General features: G+C 42.6%; 1 protein-coding gene across 8 annotated transcripts in view; it reads right to left on the bottom strand.

The window, feature by feature from the left end:
• Positions 1-1,594: 1,594 nt before the first annotated feature.
• PPP1R12B (protein phosphatase 1 regulatory subunit 12B) overlaps positions 1,595-21,431 on the bottom strand; it is a 250,173-nt gene continuing 230,336 nt past the window's right edge. For 4 of the 8 annotated variants that reach the window (XM_012459461.3, XM_012459465.3, XM_012459466.3 and 1 more), the window contains 4 exons: positions 18,216-18,269; positions 16,877-16,927; positions 11,221-11,401; positions 5,488-5,573 (listed from right to left, as the gene is read on the bottom strand). In XM_012459461.3, the coding sequence (XP_012314884.1) occupies positions 11,267-11,401; positions 16,877-16,927; positions 18,216-18,269 (240 nt within the window). In that variant the 3' untranslated portion in view covers positions 5,488-5,573; positions 11,221-11,266. Of the gene's footprint in view, positions 5,574-11,220; positions 11,402-16,876; positions 16,928-18,215; positions 18,270-21,431 lie in introns of all 8 variants that reach the window. The other 4 variants (XM_012459462.3, XM_012459464.3, XM_012459467.3 and 1 more) reach the window with 2 other exon arrangements.

Below are 21,431 nucleotides of genomic sequence, written 5' to 3'. Positions count from 1 at the left end.
TGTGTGCCGAAGCTTTGTTTCTGTGAAATCCTTCCCAGTGCTTGCAGCTTCCACCCTACTCTTTTGTTCAAAGCCCCTGGGCCTTCTGCCTTCTTCCCATCGCAGCTTCCAGGGTCTCTGCCCTTTCACTCCAATTATACCCAGTCCTACAGGAAGCCTGCGAAGGCCAAGTGCTGTTCTATGCAATGTGGTTGTGTGGACTCTGGGTCTGTAAACACTTACTGCTTTGGTAGTCTCCTCTTCAGACCTGCTTTGAAGGAAAGACCATCTTGAACAGTACCAGAACCTCCTACTTCTGATAGTCCAGAATCCAGAGGAGGAGCTCAGTGGAACTAAAGACTGAGGTTTTTATCGAGGAAAATTATCTTGCTGCTGTAAGGCAGAGTTCAAGACAATGAACCAGACGGCGCTGAGCAGAAAAACTATTAGTCTGCTATTTGGGTGTGAAGAGCCAATGTAGATCACATTTTGAGAAAGCTGAGGAAAGGTGGTTGAGGAAACCTATGAAGCAGCAGGTCTATTTCCTATTAAAACAACTTGTCCAAAGGCTGCTTGCAACAAATTGGTTTCTATCCATTTCCCCATGAGCTCCAATTTCCACCTCTGCAGGCTTTAATAATCTTACCAAGCCATTAGGAGGGAAAGCCATTGCAACACTATTCAATTACCCACAATATTAAATTCACTTCCCAAACAAGGATGAGAAGTCAGCCTTGATGTGCTCATGTTAAACAGTTTTAAACCCAGAATAAAACAAAAATTTTTGCACTTCAATCTTTGGGGTTAGAATTTTTAAAGCAGAAATCCCAATAAATGTTCTGATCTTTCTAAGAATGAATAAATCACAGAATTCTAAGCCAATAGGAAAGGGCACATGAAAATTATCCAGTCCAACCTCATTTTACAGTGAGGGTGACCTGCCCAAAGTCACATGGCTAAAAGAAGGGATGGCCTTGGAATACAGATGTTCTAAGACCTTATCTTTTTATGTTGCCTTTTTCTGTCCTCAAAGCTGCCTTGGTTATTGGGTCGGAAGAACTCACATCTTATGAGGGGTTAGACCCTGCCTTGAAGATCAATATGATGGGCTGGATGTGGTACCTTGGGTCTGTAATCCTGTCACTTTGGGAGGCCCAGCAAGGTGGATCACTTGAGACCAGCAGTTCGAGACCAGCCTGGGCAACATGGCAAAACCCCGTCTCTACAAAAAAACACAAAAATTATCTGGGCATGGTGGTGCAGACCTACGGTCCTAGTTGCTTGAGAGGCTGAGGTGAGAGGATTGGGAGGCGGAGGTTGCAGTGAGCTGCAGATCACACAACTGCACTCCAGCCTGGGTGACAGAGTATGGTGACTGACATCTGTAGTAATCACTGGGCCTAGATTTAGGCCAATTACACCACCTCTGACTGATAACTCTGTACTTAAAGTGCAGTGCTGGCATAAACAATGGGGTTTGAGGACTCCTGGTGATATCTCTGAGGGGACACCAGGCCTCCTGCAGTGTTACCTCACTGATAAGCTCCAGTGGAACCAGTGTCTCATCCGGTAGAGTTTTCCTTTCCTTTTTGCTTAAATTCTGAATCCTTTATGCTTTCTTTTTCCTTTTTTTTTTTTTTTTTTACCTTTTGAGGTGTAAAGCTGCCTGGAAGCTGAATAACTGATGACACTTTAAATAGTTCTCTCTTCTCCAGGCTTCTTCTGCTTACCCCATGCCCATGCACCAGTAGCCTGGACTGAAACACTGGCCTTTCTCTGAAAGGAGACAGTGTCTGTCTGTGGCTACGAAAGGCTGCAAAGAGGACAAAAATCCAGACACCTAACAAAGTACACGGCTTCGAGGTTTCTTCTTCCATCATCTTTGGCTCAATGAAATGTCCCTAGTGGAGAAACAGTAATTCACATACACTTTTGTGGGATCCACAGACTATTGAGTTTTAGCTTCCTTGCCTCCTGAGTGGAACCATCTAATAAGCACATGGGTTGGGGAAGGGAAATGGGTAAAATGTTGCAAAACACAGATCTGAAATCTCACTAGTGGCCTCAGATAGCAATAAATGAATCTAAGTGTTCTTAAACCTGGGGTGGGAACTAGGGCAGAAACCAGGGAAAGCCCAGAAGAGAAGCAAACACATCCTGCAGTTGGAAGACATGGCAGTTCTAGGGAACATCAAGTGAGAATGGCCCACTAGAGAATCTAGTGCACTGAGTAAGCCCAAAGCATGTCTCTTCTTTAGATTCTTTAGTGGCAACACCCTGAGATTCACATAACCCTTTCACTACAGACTGGGATGGGGCTAGGGGTCATCATACTCTGGAGCTATCTGGAAAAGGGTCAGCAGCCCTGGAAAGACAAACAGGCAAACTTCAGCAACAGAATCTCTGGAACAGCCAAATCATTACTTCCAAAGGTGTGACTCAGTTTTTGAAAAATAACAAATTAATGAAAACAGAGGGTGTAAAGCTGTACAAAGAACATTCTCTTTCCCATTCTGATACTTCATGTAAAGACTCTAAGTGATAGGCCTGAGCTCATGTTGCTGGGCCAAGTCTGCAGCTATCATTCAGCTTGAGCTGCCTGGGGTGCTCATGAGTATCCAAACCAGCAGGTGAGGACTGAGGATTGTGGCCACCGAAGAGGCAGGCGGTAGGTACCTGTCTAAGCAGCACAAGAAAAGGGAGACCCGCTGATGCCAGTATCCAGAGAGAACTGCTGGCTAGTAGAAGGCCTATAACTACCACCTTACGGGGCTTCCAAACAATACAGTTAGGAAAGAATGGTATTTTATCTCTGGAGATAGACCAGAAATCAGTTCATCTAAAATTAATTGCATAAGAGAAAGTACCTGAAATTACGCAGGAGAGCTTACATTTTCATGAGTTCTTGGCCATAGAATCCAGTATTCCTGAGATTGAAAAGCCTGCAAATTTCTTGTCACAAGGAAAACTTTTTGGCAAGAAAAGTAAGCTTTACGTGAAAGGGCCGTGTGAAGTGCCAGGGGTGCAACGCCAATCTAAGAGTTTTGAGAACCTGTCCCCAGTACTTTTGAAAGGCACAAACAGATCTGAGGGGACTCTTTGTAACCCCTTTCCCTGGTCTATTGAGTGGAAAAGGGTCAAGATGTATTCCTAAAAATCCAATTTTCCTAAGAAGTATGATCTTCCTTCCCCAATAATAAAAATGTGCCAGGATAATTAATTAGTCAACACCTTGTGTTGATTTCCTCTCCCAGAATGAAGGAAACGCTTATAGTGAAAGATATAAAACTTACTACTCTAATTTAGCATTCCCTGAGAACTGAACTTACAGTACTCCCATGATAATACAAAGTCCCAAGAGAGTAGCCGCTTCTCTTGAAAAATGGTTGGAAATGGAAGACAGAATTTTATATACTCTAAAAATGGGGCTTTGTCAGAGGAAACATATCTCCTGTTCTGGAATTGGGATCTTGAACTACAGCTTCTAGTTTAAAGAGCATGTGATGTTTCAGACAGAGGGCCATAGAGAGCTACACGTCATGTCAGGAAAGGAATTAACAGACAGAGGTAGTATATGTTAAGGAAATGAACCACTCTAAACACTGAATATCACTGGCAACCCTAAAATGATGAGGATTTAATGACCTGCACACTCAAATGAACCAAGGGATAAAACTCCTACAAAAGGAAAATACTGTAAGTATTAATGTTAGGTTATCATCAAGAACTAATGGTTTAATTTTGCACTGCATTTGTGGAGTATTCTCTCCCTGTCTGGACATGATATTTTTAACGGCTGGTTTTGTCTAGAGGAGAATGTGACAGGTAAGAAAAGCATGCCATATGAGGAATGACTGAAAGGACTAGGGTAACAGCAGCTCAAAGTAAGACTGAGGGGAGACCACCCACTATACGTATCTGACGGGCTGTTAAAGAGCTGCAGATAGATCTGGACTACAAGGAGAATCCACAGGCAAACTTTAACACATATTAGGAAAAACTCTCTCATTATTAGAGTTGCCCAACTTTTCAGTAATAATTGCATAGCCACCAGAGGCTACCTGACCATGCCCATGGGTCAAAGCTGTGGTAGCAGGGGTCCCTGTGACAGAATAATAGAAAGCTGGACCTACTGACCTCTGGGCCTTGCCACTCTAAACTTCCACGACTCTTGTCAATGGGTTGAAAAGTACTTCATTCCATTAAACCCCTATTAAGTGCCATTTGCCCTATCAATCTCTAAGAAAGTAAATCTCTCCCCTAAATCTAACCACTGGAAATAATCAAATTCACCACTATTCTCACAGCCTAATGGGCTGCTATCATACATCTTCTTTCTCACAATGTTGCAAGTGGCCTCAGATACTTGACTTTGCCGTATGTGTCTTTCCAGCCTACTTCCATTTCCTAGTCCATCTCCCAACCATCTCCCCTCCTCACCTCTCATTCCTCCTTGCACTGACTTCATTTCTCATTAGAAGCAGGTGTCAGAGTGAAGAGAGGAAAACAAGGTCAAGGAGGGGCAGTGGAATGGGGTATTCAGAGCTCAGATTTTTTTTTACAAAGAAAATCACTTTGCAGGGGGAAGATAAGTGGGAGATGCAAACAATGAGCTGACACTTATGCCATGGTCTGGCTCTTAGGGATCGGGCAGTGGTGCTGCCACCAAGGCGCCAGAGTGATGATTTTCTTGTCTCCGGAATAATGATTTCCCACAATGAACAAGGACAACTGAAGTCAGGTGCTCTGTCCTAGCTTTTACACCACTGAGTGAGGGGGTGGGGGAGTGAGAAAAAAAAAATAAAAGGATAGAAAGGAAAGGAATAAATGAAGCCAGGGCCATTTGAGCCTTGGAGAAAGGACTAGGTATGAGGGAGAAACAACGGTTAAAATTAGTCAGGGAGTTACTGGGGTGTTGATAGAAAAAAATACAATTAAGTCAGTTCCTGAGAGGTGAAGAAGAACAGAACGCCTTGATGCAGCCACTGTCCCCTTGGACTCTTAACAGCTCCAGAGACCATCCAATGGTCAACTCAACATCCTGCTGTTGTTCTTGGCACCTCAATCAGGATCCTGGAGTGGCTACCACAAGAATCACCTATATCAGAGGACACTGAGTCAATGTAAAAAGCTGAAGGATACTGATTTGGGTAGAAGCCTTACATGTTTGGACCAAATCCAATGTGGACAAAGTAGCTGAGCAGCAGGAAGTTGAGGGGTCCACAGCGAGCCTGGTGTACTCCCCAGAGCACTCTCCAGATGGCTCGAATGATCACAATCATGCTTCAATTAGAACTGTCATAAAACTTGGGATAGGGGTGTTGGAAGAACAGGGCATTGAGAGTGCAGAGAAAATGTAGAGTGTACAGAGGTGACTGAAGAGGGTGTTGTTAGAAGTGTCATTCCACCAAAACATCCATTTCGTTTGGTTGGAAGGCAAGGACTGGAAAGAGGGGTGGAGGCAGCAAATGCTGTCCTTTTCCTTCCTCATAATTCTGGAGCCTAGCCTATTTGGACAGTTTGCTGATGACTCTGATGAGGGCACCATTTTCATCTTTCAGCCTCTGGTTGTCGGATTTCAGTTCTGTTAACACCTGTAGGGTGACAGAGGGAAAGGTGAGTTAGAGCCTGGCAGGATCTCCTCCTTTGCCCTCCTTGACCAGACCAGGCCAGCCTGGTGAGCAGGGCCTACCGAGACATTGTGTCGAATAAACTCTCATGGCCCCTTCTCCCAGGGATGACATTCCCTTCAATCTTCCTATTTACTGAGTTGGTAATGTTAATCTTTAGGGAGACTATAGCCCCTCCATCTTTTGAGCTGGCATATTTAGCAGTAATATCTTATTTCTTCATATGCAGACCTCCCGTTGTATATCCTTTCATTCTATTGAGTCAGTAACCACTTTCAATTTCTCCTGCCCTTGAACTCACCCCTAGTCTAAAGAAATTGGGGAGAGAGCCAGAATGGGCTGGTGAGGACATAGGGAAAGAATTCGGAAAGGGGGTGGTGGTCAACTAGAAAAGTTAAAGGAGGATACTGCTTCACATCTCATCAAAAACAAGAATGCAGGCCAGAGAGGCAGCACTCGGCTTTCCTGCTATATGCACAAGATGATTTAAGGGTCTTCCACCTGGTGACTTTGGTGAATAATCCACCAAATTCTCGCAGGTCATACACATATCCACTTTCAGCCATTAAAACTCAGAAAACTTACAGTCACAGAGCTGTGAGGCACATTGAACACTAGGTATGTATTTAATCCTCCCCAAAGCTCCCCACTGATAGTCACCAAAGGATACCCAGAGGCCTTATCAGCAGTTTTAGGGAATGGCATTGTAATTCACAGAAATAGATGCTTGTAGGGCAGGGGACGGAGTGGAAACTCAATTTTGTCAGTTCTGCCATCTTGGAACATTATACATACTGCTGTCTTCTTGTGAAACAAAGGAAAACGAATAACCTCAAGTTCCGTCCTGGAAGTCCAAGTCTTTGTTACATGATCAGGCACTTTTGACAAGTACGCTGTGCATCTGAAAAATCCTAATGGGATGTTGATAAGGGTACAGTTTATATGTGGGTCCCACTGGCAGCAAGAGTGATTTAGGATAGAAGGTTAAGTACACTGCCACTCTCTGCAGGCTACGGAAATCTATATCTGTATCTGTTCGATACAGGTGTCCTTCGACTAGTCATTTAAACCTATAGGACCCCAGGGGCAGGTAATGCCCCCAGTAAAGGGTGACCAGGGCTGAGGTATTATGAGGCCTGTTTAGTTCTAGCCCTGGCTCTGCTACTAACCACTTGGGAGATCTAACTGTGCCTGAAGGAATATAATCTGTTTCCTTGATCTTTCAGGGAATATAGGTTAAATTATATAAAAATATGTGTATGTACACATATATGCATCACAGATACATAAATAATTTGGATCAGGGAAATAAAAGGAAAATCACTGAATATCTATAATGTGGACAGCACTGTGCTAGAGGGTCTCCCTAGTGCCTCATGAGACTATGATACAGTTGTTATCCTGATTTCTACAAATGGGGAAATGAAAAGTCCCATAACTATTTCAAGGCACCCAGCAAAGCTAATATTGAGCTCCAATGTGCCTGACTCCAAAGATCATTCTTTTACTACACGTGGGATGGAAAACATCAAAAATGTTTGAAGAAACGGAAATTCCAGCATTGTCTTGTCTTTGCCACTACTGATCTATTACTTTAGGCAAATCACTTATCTTCTCTGCTTCTATTTTTGTACCTCTATAAGAACAATAGTCCCTGTCCTACTCTGTCATATGGTAGGGACTCTGCGAGGCTCACAGGAGGTAACAGATGTGGAAGTGTGTTGACATACATAATGGGCTTTGCGATACTGAGTATTCCTACAATCACTGTGAGTTTTCTCATGACTATGGGAGGCCAGGCAAATAATCTGTAAACTTTATTAAGAAGACTTTAATCCAGAAAATATCAAAATAAAGTTGCAGTCCTTTGACCCTGGTCTCCCAAAGCAGCTCTGGCTGCCCTCTCCTTCATTCCTCTATCCCTGTAGCCCTGTACCTGACTGAGTCCTTGGAAACTCATTTCAATGAGATTTTTAGAAAAAGCCCAGGGTGGCCTCATGTTTCCATGCTCCCTCTGCTCTTTAATGCCCCATCCTGGGGCTGCAGCTTGGGTATAAATGAGAGTGTGAAAGCCACATTTCCATAATAGGATTCCATACGTAGGAAGAAGCTATATATGGCAATGGATTACATTTCACTGTTTAACAGCTCATCAAATCAGAACTAAGCTGCCTTTAAAAAAATGTATAAACAACTTGTACAGTCTTGTAGAGTTTTGGTGATTTATTTCCACATTAAGAACTCAATTCCTTGAAAAAAAAATTTGGACAAGGCAGTTTTGCAGCTGCAACATGCTACAATTGACATCTAAAGGGAGTGGCAAAAAGTGTAAGAAGTGGAATGTAGAAATCAAGTGGGGAAAAGCCTCACAAATTTCAAGTTCAGAAGAGAGAGAGGGAAACGAACAGTGTTATCTGATAGCCACGTGAAGTTAAAGAATGGTTAAATAAGAACATATGTGAAAGTACGATATATATATGAAGTCTAACAAAGCTTTATCATTTTAACTCTCTGGATCTTAGTTTCTTAAGTTCCCAGCTTATCACAATTTGGTGTTAAAGATATCCTGGGCACCGAAACAGCGGATGCACAGAGTAGATTTACAATGTTCCAATTCCTCTTACGGCAATATTGCCTTCACAGTTATAAACCATATCCAAATAGTGAAGGCCGCCCTGTCACTTTCCTGGCTGGCCCCAGAGCTACCACTGGTATTCCTGAGCCTCTCCTGGCTCCACTTATATCTAATACTAGAGAATGGTAACTAAGATTTCTGTGCATTTGAAGGTTGTTGGAAAGTTACAGGTCCATTTTAGAAAGAAAGCTGTTCTTGACAGCACTCTGAGCCACCATACCTCTTTCCCATGTAAACTATTTTCATAGATCTCAACTAAAATCCCTTACTTCACAAAAGATTGTGTTGTGCTGAAATGGTACTCTTATAGTATTGGCTTATTAAAAGCAAAAAAGAAACCTAGAAAGAAAAAAAAAGATATCCTGGGCAAATACAATTAAGTACACATTTTCTCAACTATTACTTCTTACAGTCTTTGATGGGGAATGTGTTTAAGAGGAAGAGGCTATAGGGGTCTTAAAGCTTCCGAGACCTAGAGGAAGGCTATCTGTAGGTTAAGAGGGACTCAGGATGAGTCTTGCATGAGCTGTCTTGCTTCTAACTGCAAGGAAAGTGGGAAGGGAATCCCCGCTGGTATTTTGTTGGTAAGTGGCTTGCTATACATGCTGAGATAAGATGATTTTTCCTGGAACTATTAAAAAAATAAAAAAGGTAGAGAAAAATCTCTTGATCGCACTGCCAGTTTGGCTTAGTTATCCTTCCTTCTGGCAAGGATAAGAATGGCAAGAATCGGCAAGGTTTTTCTGTAAAACACCAGACAATAAGTATCTTAGGGTTTGCAGGTCAAATAATCTCTGTGGCTACTCCTCAGCTCTGCATTTATAGCACAAAAGCACCTGTAGACATATGATAATATGTAAACAAATGAGTATGGTTCAGTCCAATAAAACTTTTATTTTGGACATTGAAATTTGAATTCCATATAATGTTCATGTTAATATGTCATAAAATGTTATTCTTTTTTTTGATTTCTTTTTTAACTATCTGTATGGCTTATGGGCCATACTGATGGGTCACAGTTCGCTAACCCTTGCTATGGTCATATACCAGGCAATGGCTTTATTTACAGTAGCAGAATCTTTTGGTAGGTAAATGGCTCTTTAGAAGTTAGGCTTAAAGAAGGAAGTCACAGTGCTGAGAAAGCAGAGTGCTGCCCTTCCTCCCTCAGCTGCAATGCTGGGGCACAGTGTAGTTGCTCAATAGATCCTTCTTGCACTGTTTGGGCCACATGCTTAACAAACAGTGAAAACTGTGCCAAATACGCAGACAGCTTATATTACAGTGCTGAAAAGTTTGCACTCTGGAACCTGACATATTTGGTTTGAATTTTGGTTCTACCACTTACTCTCAGAGTAACCTTGGGCAAGTTACTTAATCTGTGACTCAGTTTTTTTTCATTTGTACAATGATTGTTTTGGGGAATAAATGAGAAAAACTATATAAAGCATTCAGCGCAGGACTTAATAAATGACAACTGTTAAAGTTATTAACTATTAAAAGCATGAGATCTAGTTTTGCCCCAGATCCTATACTATCTTGCAACAATAAAAATAACTGGATATCTTTTTGCGGGGGGGTCCCTAGTTTACCCTAAGTAAAATTTTCCAGGAATGTTAAGGCTAACTTTAAAGCATGGAGTCTGGACCTAACAGTGGCTGTTTACAGCCAGGTCACGGTAGGACTTCCCTTTCAATCTTTTTTCTGCCTGTGTTAGCATCTGCATCAGGATATTAGCTCAGCCCTATGATAATTTGGGTGATTCAGTTCTAGTGGATATTAGCTGCCAGCTACTAACCCTGAAGGTAAAAGCAAAATAGGCTAAAAGAAAGAACAGGCCCTGGTCAGGACTAATTAGATTGCTGCTGACAATTAAAAATTCATCTCAGAGGAGTGGTGACCCCATCAGACCATCTTGAGATAGAAAAACCAGGTGTCTTGTGAGCTTGTCTTTCAGATCCAGAGCCAGGGAAAGGCTCCAGTTTGCCAAGCACATTTTTGGTTCTCAGTTGAAAATAAATCCCTGCTCTCTGCTCCACTGCCTGCCATCTCCTTTGCAAAGTTGGCCCCATTAGGGAGGGCCTGGCTCCATGAGGGTCTCATTTATATAGGCTGTGTTCTGCCTCATAGCCCACACACTAAGGGCAGGGAGGGCCACATCCCTAGGGCCCCGAGATTTGTGACGGGAATGAGAGAGATGCCTACTAAGGAGGGAGAAGAAAGCAAACACTTCTGAAAGAAGGAGGCAAAGAACGCTTATCCAGTTCTGCTCGAATAGTGTGATGGAGAGTGTTTTTGCTGGTAGTGGAGCTGGGCAGGCATAGCTCCAACCTTGAGTTTTAGTCCTCTCCATCGGTAATGCTGTAGTGAGGACTGCCTGGTATCCAAAGGGCTGTGGTTCTTAACCACAGTTGTATAGAAGAATCAGCAGGAGAGCTTTGAAAAAATACTGATGCCTGAGTCTCAACCCAGACCATCTGGGGATGGACCCAGACACTGGTATATGTTAAAAGCTCCCAGATGTTTCTTGCAGCCAAGATTGAGAGCCTCTGCCCTCGGTTACCCAAGGCCCAACCCCAATAGCTCCAGGGGAGTGGGTTGCACTTGGGTTGCTATTGGCTAAGAAAGACTGATCTCCATTTGGCAATGACCCCACCAATGAAATATGTATATGTGTATGTACACAGGTATATGCACATACATGTGTATACCTACATGTAGCTGAGTGGACAAATTCATATTCAATCTCTAGGGAAACAGAAGGTAATGTGGTGACCTTACCAAATGAATATACTGGTAGCCCAGCTGAGGTCTCTCTCGCTGCCTCCCTTGACCTAGGCTGGTGTGTCCCATTCTATGACCTCAGTCCTGGCTGCTTCCATCTGCAGATAACCAAGCTTTACAGGAACCTGCATATGGAGGTTCTGATGGAGGGAATGAGCACAGAGCTTCTGGGACCAACAAGAAGACTGAACCTGCCTGGAGTAGTGGAGGAGGGAAGTGAGGTGAAGAGGAGGGGCAAGAACTAGAGCTCCTGGGTGTCCGAGGACTCGATGGACTCCGAGAGTCTGGCCACCACTCGGGTCAGGGCCCTGTTCTCAGCCTGCAGTTGCTCGTTCATCTGCTTCAAGGTTTGAATCTGTTTTAGCTGGTGGAGGTTCTGTAGAGAGTGAGACATGAAAAGGACAGACAGAGAGAGACAAGACAGACCAGAGGAGAGAAAAGTAGGACAAAGAAATCACGTGACTTTTTGTTTTTGTTTTTAGTTTGCATGCAAGAAAGGAAATGAGAAATGCAGGAGTCATGGAGCAAATGGGGGGCAGGCAGAAGGATGATGGAGAAAAGCACCAGGGAGGGAGAGCTGTGTCTGATTCTTGGCTAAGATCTAAATATGCCATATGCACATAACCGCCAGGCTCTCAAAAAGCACATATGGATTGCTTTTGGGAATGAAAGCCCAGCATGTGGTCTGGGGCCTTCTGAACCAAATTAACATGGTTGAGACATAGCTTTAGGGACCCTTCATCCTGACTGAGACTAGAGCTGACGACTTGGTGTATTCCTAAATCTAGCTGCTGCCCTTTTCTCTCTCCCTTCCTCTAATCTTCATCCCATACTCAGCTCCCTACCCTCACTTTATTTATCTGAGACAGGATTTGACTGTCACCTGGGCTGGAGTGCAGTGGCACAAAACTGAAACATCCGCCTCCCAGGGTCAAGCCATCTTCCCACCTCAGCCTCCCAAGTCTCTGGGACTACAAGTATGCATCACCACACCTGGCTAATTTTTATATTTTTTGTAGAGACAGGATTTTGCCATGTAGCCCAAGCTGGCCTCAAACTCCTGAGCTCAAGCAATGCTCCTGCCTCAGCCTCCCAAAGTGCTGGGATTACAGGTGTGGGCCATTGCACCTGGCCTCATTTTTTTTATTTTAAAAAATAAAACAAGGAAAATAAAAGAGAGGCCTATTATTTAAGTATTTTTTGGTATGGGGCATATATTGTTTAGAAGGTTGAAGTGACACATACCAAAATAAGAAAGAACTGTCAGCTCTCTGGGTGGTCCTCTAGCCTGCTTTGTAGGAAGTTTCATTAACCCTGTTAGTTCTCCTCTGCAGTCCAGAGAGACTGTTTCAGGATCCAAAAACTGCTAACCTGTCTCTGACCTGCTATAAGATTATATGCGTCACTAAATTCACAGCTAACCGTGCTTTCTTTGTTTCAGTTCATGCAGTTTGAGAGCTGCTTAAAGGTGCTCATAAACAGACTCATACTCTGGAAACATACTTAAAGGTGCTCATAAACATACTCATACTCAACTCTCCAGCTGTGCACGAAAGCTGGAGAAACCATAAATGTCCACTGATCATGAAACTAGTTGGACCAATGTGCTAGTCCAGCTTTCTGTCTGTCAGTGTCACAAGTGGAACAAAATAACCAGCTCACAGACATTCTTCCTAATACCACATATTCCATAAGACATTTAAAGACTTTAATAAATGGAATTATATCAAAGGTCTGCCGACTCTGCTACTGTCCTTCCTAAGTAGTCATCTGAACTGCCCCTGAAACTAAGACCATCAGTTCTTTGGAAGGAGAATAATGATTTTTTATGTGAATGGGGTTTCATAGATGAGGATGGAGAATCTTGTGGGTTATAATGACTATAAAAAGGTGGCCAGATATCAGAGAAAAGTCTCTCAAATCTATGTGATGAGAAGGATAGAAATGAAAGATTAGTGCAGTTATAGTTGTTTGGGAGTAAAGCAGCAAGAAAATGAAAGGTAGCATGAAGGGGGAAAACAGTGAAAAGGAAACACAAGCAGAGACAAACTGCTGAATCTCTCTTTTCCCAAAGAGAGAGAATGACCTCCTTGGAAAAAAGGTAGGCTAGCCAAACTGTCCCATGTAGCCATTGGAGGGTGAGGACTGGCCAATCTTCTTTGCCCACTGTAAGCATCTTGGCCATGGAGAGGAAGAAAAGGGACATCATGGTACAGCACATGGAAAAGATTAAAGCAACGGGCAGGGACCAAATTTAAAAACCAATGGAAAGTCCTGGCTCTCACCCTTCTTTGGTGTTGACATTGGACCAAAGTTTTCAACATAATCATTGTCAAATAATTGTCATTGTATGAAGTGGTACTTGCCTCCAAGGGAATAACATTAAAGACATGAATGATGAAAGTGACTCAATCTAACAAGTGAGTATAAGCAGATCAAGGTGAAAGAATTTGGAAGTTATCAAAATGAAGGAGAGAGGCAGGAAACAATCTGGTGGAATGTTCTATAGGAAGCAGTATTGAAAACAAGGCAAGGCAAGGAGGAGAGGATAGCAGGGCCCAGTGCAGGATGGGCAAGGGCAGGGCTAAGGAGCAGGGTCAGCTAGTAACCTTTCCAGAGAAAAATAAAACTTCCAGGACCAATCTAAAAGGTAATTCATTGCTGGGTTCCTCTCATGCAAGCACCTAGGAAAGGAAAGGGAGGTGGTCTGGCAAGGAGGCTGATGCTGAATGGAGGATGCAGTAGAAAAGTAATCACATCTGATGTGGGCCAAGACCAGGTGCAGGCCTGGCACAGCTCATACTGACATGCACACCTGTCAGAAGTTGGCATATAATCCTACTCCAATCCAGGATCTGGGTAGAGTTTCTCCTGGGGAGAATTCATAAATACTTACCTTTCCAAAAAAAGGCCAGAAAGGCATAACACATCTCATAACCACAGAGACACATATACATCTGGGTTAGCCCATCTCATGGTTCCCCCATTTCACCTGGACTTTGTACTTTATTTGCTAGAGTTAGAAAAATAGGACTGAAGTCACTTTCTTTTCTTGAGTAACCTACTGAATTTTTAAGGGTTTACTGGAGATCAGCCCCCACCACTGTTCCCTACTGATTGCTCCAATGAGATTTGAGCATCTGTACAAAATAAATATGCCACGAGCATGACCAACTGGCCCCAAGCTCTACTGGGTCCCAGTTCAGCAAGACAGTTACCTGTACCTTTGGCCAGCTACCTAGTACAGAGAGATTTTGGCCACTAATCACTCTAGCAATGTTGGTCATCACAAACCATAGTCTGAATGAAGAGCTTGAGAGCTAAACAAGAATTTCCTTAGACTCCTTTTATCATATTTATATATCTGTATATTTGAAGTTTTCACCTTCAAGTAGGTATAGACAGGAACATAAAACTGGTGAGACTGCAGAGGTGCAGATGCTTCTCCCCCTTAGTCCGCTAGGGGTGCTGGACGATCTGCAAATCTGGTATTGGGCTTTGACTTGAGCACATGGTGTTCAGGGGCTTAGAGTTTATAGGCATTTCTTCTTCATTTGACTTTGTAATAGATAATAGAGAATAATGGACAACTGGCTGAATGAGTGAATGTTTTAACTAAAAAAAAAATCAGTCTCAACACAGTTTACCTATTCGTTTGGGGACTAAACAGTCATGATCTGGCTCCATTTGGTAATTTAAACAACTGATTTTAGAGTTGCTGGCAAATGGCTTATGGCTGGGGAGAACAAACACTTTCATATCTTACAATCTCTATTGAGGAAAGAAAAGAACTCATGACCTAGTTTAGGAAATTGTAGACTGATAGTATAAAGAGACAGAGAAAAAATGTAAGCGCTATCTCAACCTATAGAATTGAGAGCAACTAGAACCACTGAAGGGGCTTTCATAATTCCCAATTTAGAATTGGAACAGAAATAAGGAAGGGCCTCAATTTCTCTATTTGACCACTTTCTGGGTATTCACGTGTGGGCCTGCTTGGATGTGAGACAAAGCCCCATGACTGTGGGTGGAGGATGGCTTTGGGCTCCGAGGTACTCCTTGGAAGGTTCCAGCTTTGGCCTTAATTACATGCTCTAGATCAGCATTTAGGCTATTTCTTAATAAGCAACACTGACAGCTGCCTAACAGCAGAGATCATATGGTGTAACTCAGGAGGTGTCAAAAATGGAGGAGCCTCCATGCAACAAGGAGCTGCAGATATTCATTCATCAAGAAATGGTTAGCTCAACTGGGTGTGGTGGCAAGTGTCTGTAGTCCCAGCTAATTGGGGGGATGAGATGGGAGGATCATTTGAGCCCAGGAGTTCGAGTCCAGGGCAATATAGTGAGACTCCATCTCTTAAAAATTAAAAAGGAACTGGTCATCTCTAATGACTCATTGCTCTAAGTGGGAGAGAATACTGTGTGGGAGTAAGGTGCATTTGAAAAAATCAGAAGATGGAGAAATTTAGGTGTTAGGGCTTACTGTTCTACCATCTCAGGAGAATCTATTCATGATTTCTATTTCTTGCTGCTTTGAATCAACTTGGAAGATTTAATGTGTTTGAGATATAAGCAGGTATTGCTTAAAATTCTATGTGAACGTTACAGTTACAGCCTTGGATGGTGGTAAGAAATGCAGGAACAGGGCTCGGCATTTCTCCTTCATTCTGGAATTACAGAGTAACAGGATGGATTACGAGCACCAGATCTGGTGTAAATTAAAACTGCAACAGATCTTAAAATTGTTTTTTCCAGTAAATAACCAACTTCTTTAGGCCACTGGAACAATAAATGTCTCTCCCAAATTGCATATTAGGGATGCCTACTCATAGAAACACATTTGGGAATCTGCCTAATACTATCCCAGTGCTTCAGCTTCCCAGCTGAAGAAACCTGTCTTACCAAAAGAGACATCATGTATCTGGTAAAATAAGATCCTTGAAGAAAGAAAAAAGCTGAGCAGGTGCTAAGTAACTGTGGGCACGTGGCATCACGCATTGCAGGAATCAGATGTGCCAAAGCCATCTCCACATGGCTACCCTGACCAGCAGTATGTTCCCTGCAGCTCTCTATCCACCTTCCCCCTTTCACCCTCCTCCCCTCCCCCTACCCCACTGTCTTCTATGGCAGCAAATTGACTCCTTAGGGTAGATTTCCAGTTCTTAGCACTCAAAACTGCCCAGGATGACAGTTGTCTATTAAAGTGGCTAATGGAGGTGATGGTCACAGCAGGTCATGGTGAGGGGAGAAAGGAAAGTAGTGAGCTGTGAAGTGTATCTGGTGGCATGAGCTTATTCTAGTGGGAGAGTGTCAAGCATCCTTGAATATTTCAGAGGAAATGGACTGGGCCAGGAAATCAATATGTGAATATATTTTTATTCTGCTGCAGAATGATTCAATCTGTGTTCTTCCCAGCAAAGGGATGGATTGGGAGGGGCACCAGGGAGGAAAGCCTATGGCCATGCTCAGGCTTTCCTAGGCACCTAAAGGGAGGCTACCAGAGCCGGAAAACTTGTTCTAGCCTTCTCATTTACCTTCTAGAGGTGAAGATATTGCTTGAAAAGCCTTAAAAGTTCAATTCAAGTTTGTTTCCAGCCTGCCAAGATCTCTCCTTAAACTAAAGGCAGCATTTTTTCCTAGGAGGCCCTTAAGGTGGCCTCAGTGGATGTTGTGTGAGCTGAGAGAGCCTAGGAAATGGTTGAGGAGAGATGCTCAGTTTTTAACACATCATTTCTTACAGGTATGGAGTTTGTAGTGAAATCTGGAGTGGGGAGGCCTATGCTCAAATATGAAGTCTTGTCAGGCAATCAGAGAATAGACATACAAAGAGAAAGAAAATCTCTACATACCTTCATTTCTTCCTCCATTTCTGACATTTTGCGCTCCAAGGCTCGCCTCTCCTGTATAGGAACAATGAGACTGTTGAACATTTATTGAATTCAGAAGGGAGTAAAAATGCTGCCTCTCAGCTGCTGTGTGATCAGCAGATTCATGGTCAAAGGGTTCGTCTACTGATGAACCTTACTCAGGAGATTTGAGCACTATCTAATCCTGCCACTTGTGGGATGGAGCTACCTCACTGATAAAAATCACATTATCAGAATTTCCTATCATAAAATTAGTAGATATATGGAGAAGCAACTTGCTAATATGCAAATGGACCAGGACACTCAGTTATTCTGTGCAGGTTGAAGATTTCAAAGAATTTCAAATGTCTACAAGTGACTAGGGCCCCTGCTCTCTATTATCAAAAAGGCATCATTATCTTCAGTAACGCTCTCCCTAAATAACTAGGAAACCGCTTCTTTCATGATGGGGAGCAGATGGTGAGCTGGGAAGCAGACGTTATTGTCTAAGAAACAGCATCTCTCCCCCTAGTTTCTTCCCTCCCCCTGTAGTACTCCTCTCCCCCTCCATTTTTCTTTTGAAGCGTCTGACTCTTGGTTTAGCCTGAACCCAATGAGGAGTTTTTGATCGGATAGGATACCAAGGAGGTTTGGTTACAGGCCAAAGGAATAAAATGTAAAACTTAGCTGCTTTCCAAATTAAACAGACAACAACAGGACAGATGGGAACATATTATATCCCTAGGGTCAAATCAAAGCTAGGGTCCATCAATAAATCTAATTGAATTTTCCCAATCCAAGAATATAAAATCCCAGAATAATATTCTGAGTACAGTTGGAAGGAGGTCAGCAATTGAACCAGAAATCCTCCCCTCAGTCAAAATGAGTGAAAGCCTGTATTGGCTCATGTTTCAAGTTGTAAGACCTAAATCAATGGCAGAGGGTCCCACTGAAACCTTCCATTTTGTTCAAGGCGATAAAAAGGTAAAGAGACCTTGCTCTGTGTGTGTGTGTCTGCAATACAGTAAACCAAAAATGTTATAGGTTGTGTGTATATGCAGTTCTGCCCACGGTCAGAATATTATATGAGATGACCTTCCAAGGACCCTTCCCCACCTTAAGACTGAATATGTGGAAAGTACTGACATCTGAGGAAATCAAAAGGACTAGCAATCAAATTACTGCCCAGAGTCAGACAAAAAGAATTTATCATCAAGCTGGGAATGGAATGTGGCAGAACTCCCTCCTTCTTAAGATGGACTTTTTTCCATTGGCATGAACAACAAAGTTAGAGAGAGTCAGAAAGAAGAGATGAAATGGGGGAAAACAGACGTGCACATACCCGTTTCTCCATCTCCAGCACTGATGATCGGTCAGAGGTCTTTTCTTGTTTCTGCTGGTGCAAATGGAAGAAAAACAGTTGTTACTTAAGTTGTCTCAGGGCCAGTAAAATGCCCAGTATAGTTCAGCTTCACTACTGGACATCTAGAAATAAACAGTAAAGGTTTGGATTTCCCCTATAGCAGGAATCCCCAGCAAACAGGTTCTGATAGATCTCTAAGCCTAACATTATCACCTCTCTGAAGTTTGCAGGATTCCCTCTGAGTAGGAGAAGGCAAGTAGTATTCCCTGAAATTACAAAGACATTACTCACAATACACAATCTCTCTCTCTTCCACTAGGTCTTCAATGCTAATTATAGTCTTATATCTCACCATTCTTCTCCCCTCTTCATTCTATGAATAATATCACAACCCAGAGGAAATTAAAAAATGGCTTTTCTTTAAAAGGCTGGCAGCTTCTGAGCTTGAATGTCTAAGGCCAATGGCACTTGTCTAAATAATCACCTTTCCCCTATTCTTTCTGTTTTGGGAATTAATACCATTTTTCTTTTAAAGCAGTGGTTTTCATATGTGGATGGGCTTTTAGGGGTTCTTAGGAGCCACTCATGGCATCTGCCTTGCTTTGAACAGAGGTACTCCACTTTTATCTGTCTTAATATTCAGCTTTCAGATAAGGTAATTTTATTTGAATAAAAGATTTAGAATGTTTATTTTAGATAATCTTTGACTTAAATTTTGCAGAGGGGCTGAAAAGATTTAGCCTCATGGCTAAAAACCAGAATAACCTCAGATAATGACCCTTTCTTAAAAAGGGAATGAAAAACCCTTAAGTCCCTTTTGGCTGTAGGGTCATAGAACTCAGGAGAATTTCTAACGTTCAGTAGACATTTAATAACTGCTGGGTGATTATTTTTATTTTGCTTAGTGTCATGCAGAGACAACATTTAAATAAATATAGAAATTATGCTGGTCGGCCAGCTGCAGGGGCTCACACCTCTAATCTCAGCACTTTGGGAGGCCGAGACAGGCGGATCACGAGGTCAGGAGATCGAGACTATCCTGGCCAACATAGTGAAACCCTGTCTCCACTAACAATACAAAAATTAGCTGGGCATGGTGGCGCGTGCCTGTAATCTCAGCTACTCGGAAGGCTGAGGCAGGAGAATTGCTTGAACCTGGGAGGCTGAGGTTGCAGTGAACCGAGATTGCGCCATTGCACCCCAACCTGGCGACAGAGCGAGACTTTGTCTCAAAAAAAGAGAAAGAAATTATGCTGGTCTTCTTGCAGTGGTTTTTCTTTTTTTTTTTTTAATTAAGGAATGGCCAGAACTAACAGTAAAACTCAGAATTCTGTCTCCTGTTCCGGGCTTTTATCTTCAGTTCAGAAGGGCATGGTCATCTGCCTTTATGCTGCATCTACTATGAAGCAGAAGGAAAAGAAAAAAAATGCAGAAATAGATTCTACAGCTTGTTCATATTCTCATAAGTCTTTCTTTCCTAAGCCTAAGGAGCTGTAGAAGCTGTGATGATTTCATGATTTTCAAGGTTTATATACACAAATAACTAGTTTTTTGTTCTGTTTCAAATTTGACTCCCTTAGAGTATGGGTGGATCGTTTATGTAAAAATATTGTGTATGCTCATATGGTAACTGTCTCCATACAAATGTGTGAGGCTGACAAGTCCTCCCTCCCTCCACTGTCCTGCCAAACAACTCCATTTTTGGTAAACAGCAGAGACTTAGTTTGTAGCAGCACCATTTATTCTGAATTTCAATAACTTGTATTTGGCAAAACTAAGTATATTCTGACACACCCAGCAAAGTAGTTGGCCAGAGAGTAAATGCTTTTCCCCAGCAACTGGGAAGGCTGATTTTATTTTCAATGCCCTCTGTGCAAGTCAATGTCAGCAGCTTGTTAGACTGCTCACTGTTATAAGGCACGGGCTGGTGGAAATGCTGAGAACCCCTAAAGGTCAAGACATATGCTGTCAGAAGCTTCTGCTGAGGAAAGTGGGGAGCAGGTGAAACTGCTCTTCCTGTGGTTCCTTACATGACTGCATGACTGCTCCTTAATTTTCTGTAAAACAATCCTAGTAATAACTGATGAGAACCAGCATAAGATCTGTATTTATAAACCACTGCCAATATGTGGCACCATTCAGAATAAAAATCAGCCCCAGATTTCTTCTGAGGGTCTACTGTGAATGAGACATTTTTTTTGCCTGGCTCAATAATGCTGGAGTGAGAAGACAGCTTAAGATTTATTCTGTCCACCCACCTGCCTTAAGGCAGGGCTATAACTATATGTGTATATGTTTTTCTTTTACATTTAGAAATCTACTTTTCTTATTCTATGAAATCACTTTAAGCCTAGTTATTATCTATCTGTGTTGCAGTAGGTCTCAGGAATTTCCAGTAGAGCCATGTTGGGCTACTATAATCAGGAAGAAGAGGGTGGCTCTTCTAAGCTGACAGGCAGTTCACAGGACAGGCCAACCATTTTGTACCTGGGCAAGCCCTGCTCCAGAAAGTGAGCATCCTGGCTATCTTGCTGGGGTTCTACGTAGCTCTGTGGGGGTGTCTTGCAAGTGTTGGCACCCTCTTGCTCATCCAATTCCAGAGGGGTTACAATAGAATGATTAGAGGGTACTCAGCCACCCCTGCCCTCCAAACTCCATGTACTTGGTACCGTACAACCCTGGCATTTTAGTCTGCTTTTTTATAGCCAGTCATATTGCCAGAATGACTAGGCACCTCTGGTTTTCATTTCAAGCCTTTCTGGTAAAGAATCCTTTAACTTCAGCTTTCAAATTCTGAGTCCCCAGGCATTCTAGGGGGGAAATAACTCAACAGGTTTCCTGTTAACTCAGCAATAACCTAAGGCAGTGCTTGCTTTAGCTTTCAGCGTTTGTTTCACTGGCGCTGAGGTTATTACCTCCAGCATCCTCTAAAGCATCATCTAATTAAATCAGACCTGGCAGTGAGAGGATATGGGTTATTAGTCTTTCTGCCACTAATATTCCTTATTTGTAGGCTGAAAAGAGTAGTGGCTTGGGGAGATAACATATGCTACAGAATCTTTGCTTTCGGACTTAATCCTATGTTGTGGCACCACCTTTGCCTTTGATTTGTTATATGGCATAAGCAAACCACTTATTTCTCTAGGCTTAATTTGTTACCTCTCTGCCCTAGGTTTAATAGTGTCTTGCTTGTCT

Source organism: Aotus nancymaae, unplaced genomic scaffold (assembly GCF_030222135.1).
Source record: "Aotus nancymaae isolate 86718 unplaced genomic scaffold, 86718_ANA_hifiasm-v0.15.2.pri h1tg000039l, whole genome shotgun sequence".
NCBI lineage: Eukaryota > Metazoa > Chordata > Mammalia > Primates > Aotidae > Aotus > Aotus nancymaae.
Note: the sequence above shows the minus strand (reverse complement) of the source record. Positions and strands in the feature narration are given on the sequence as shown.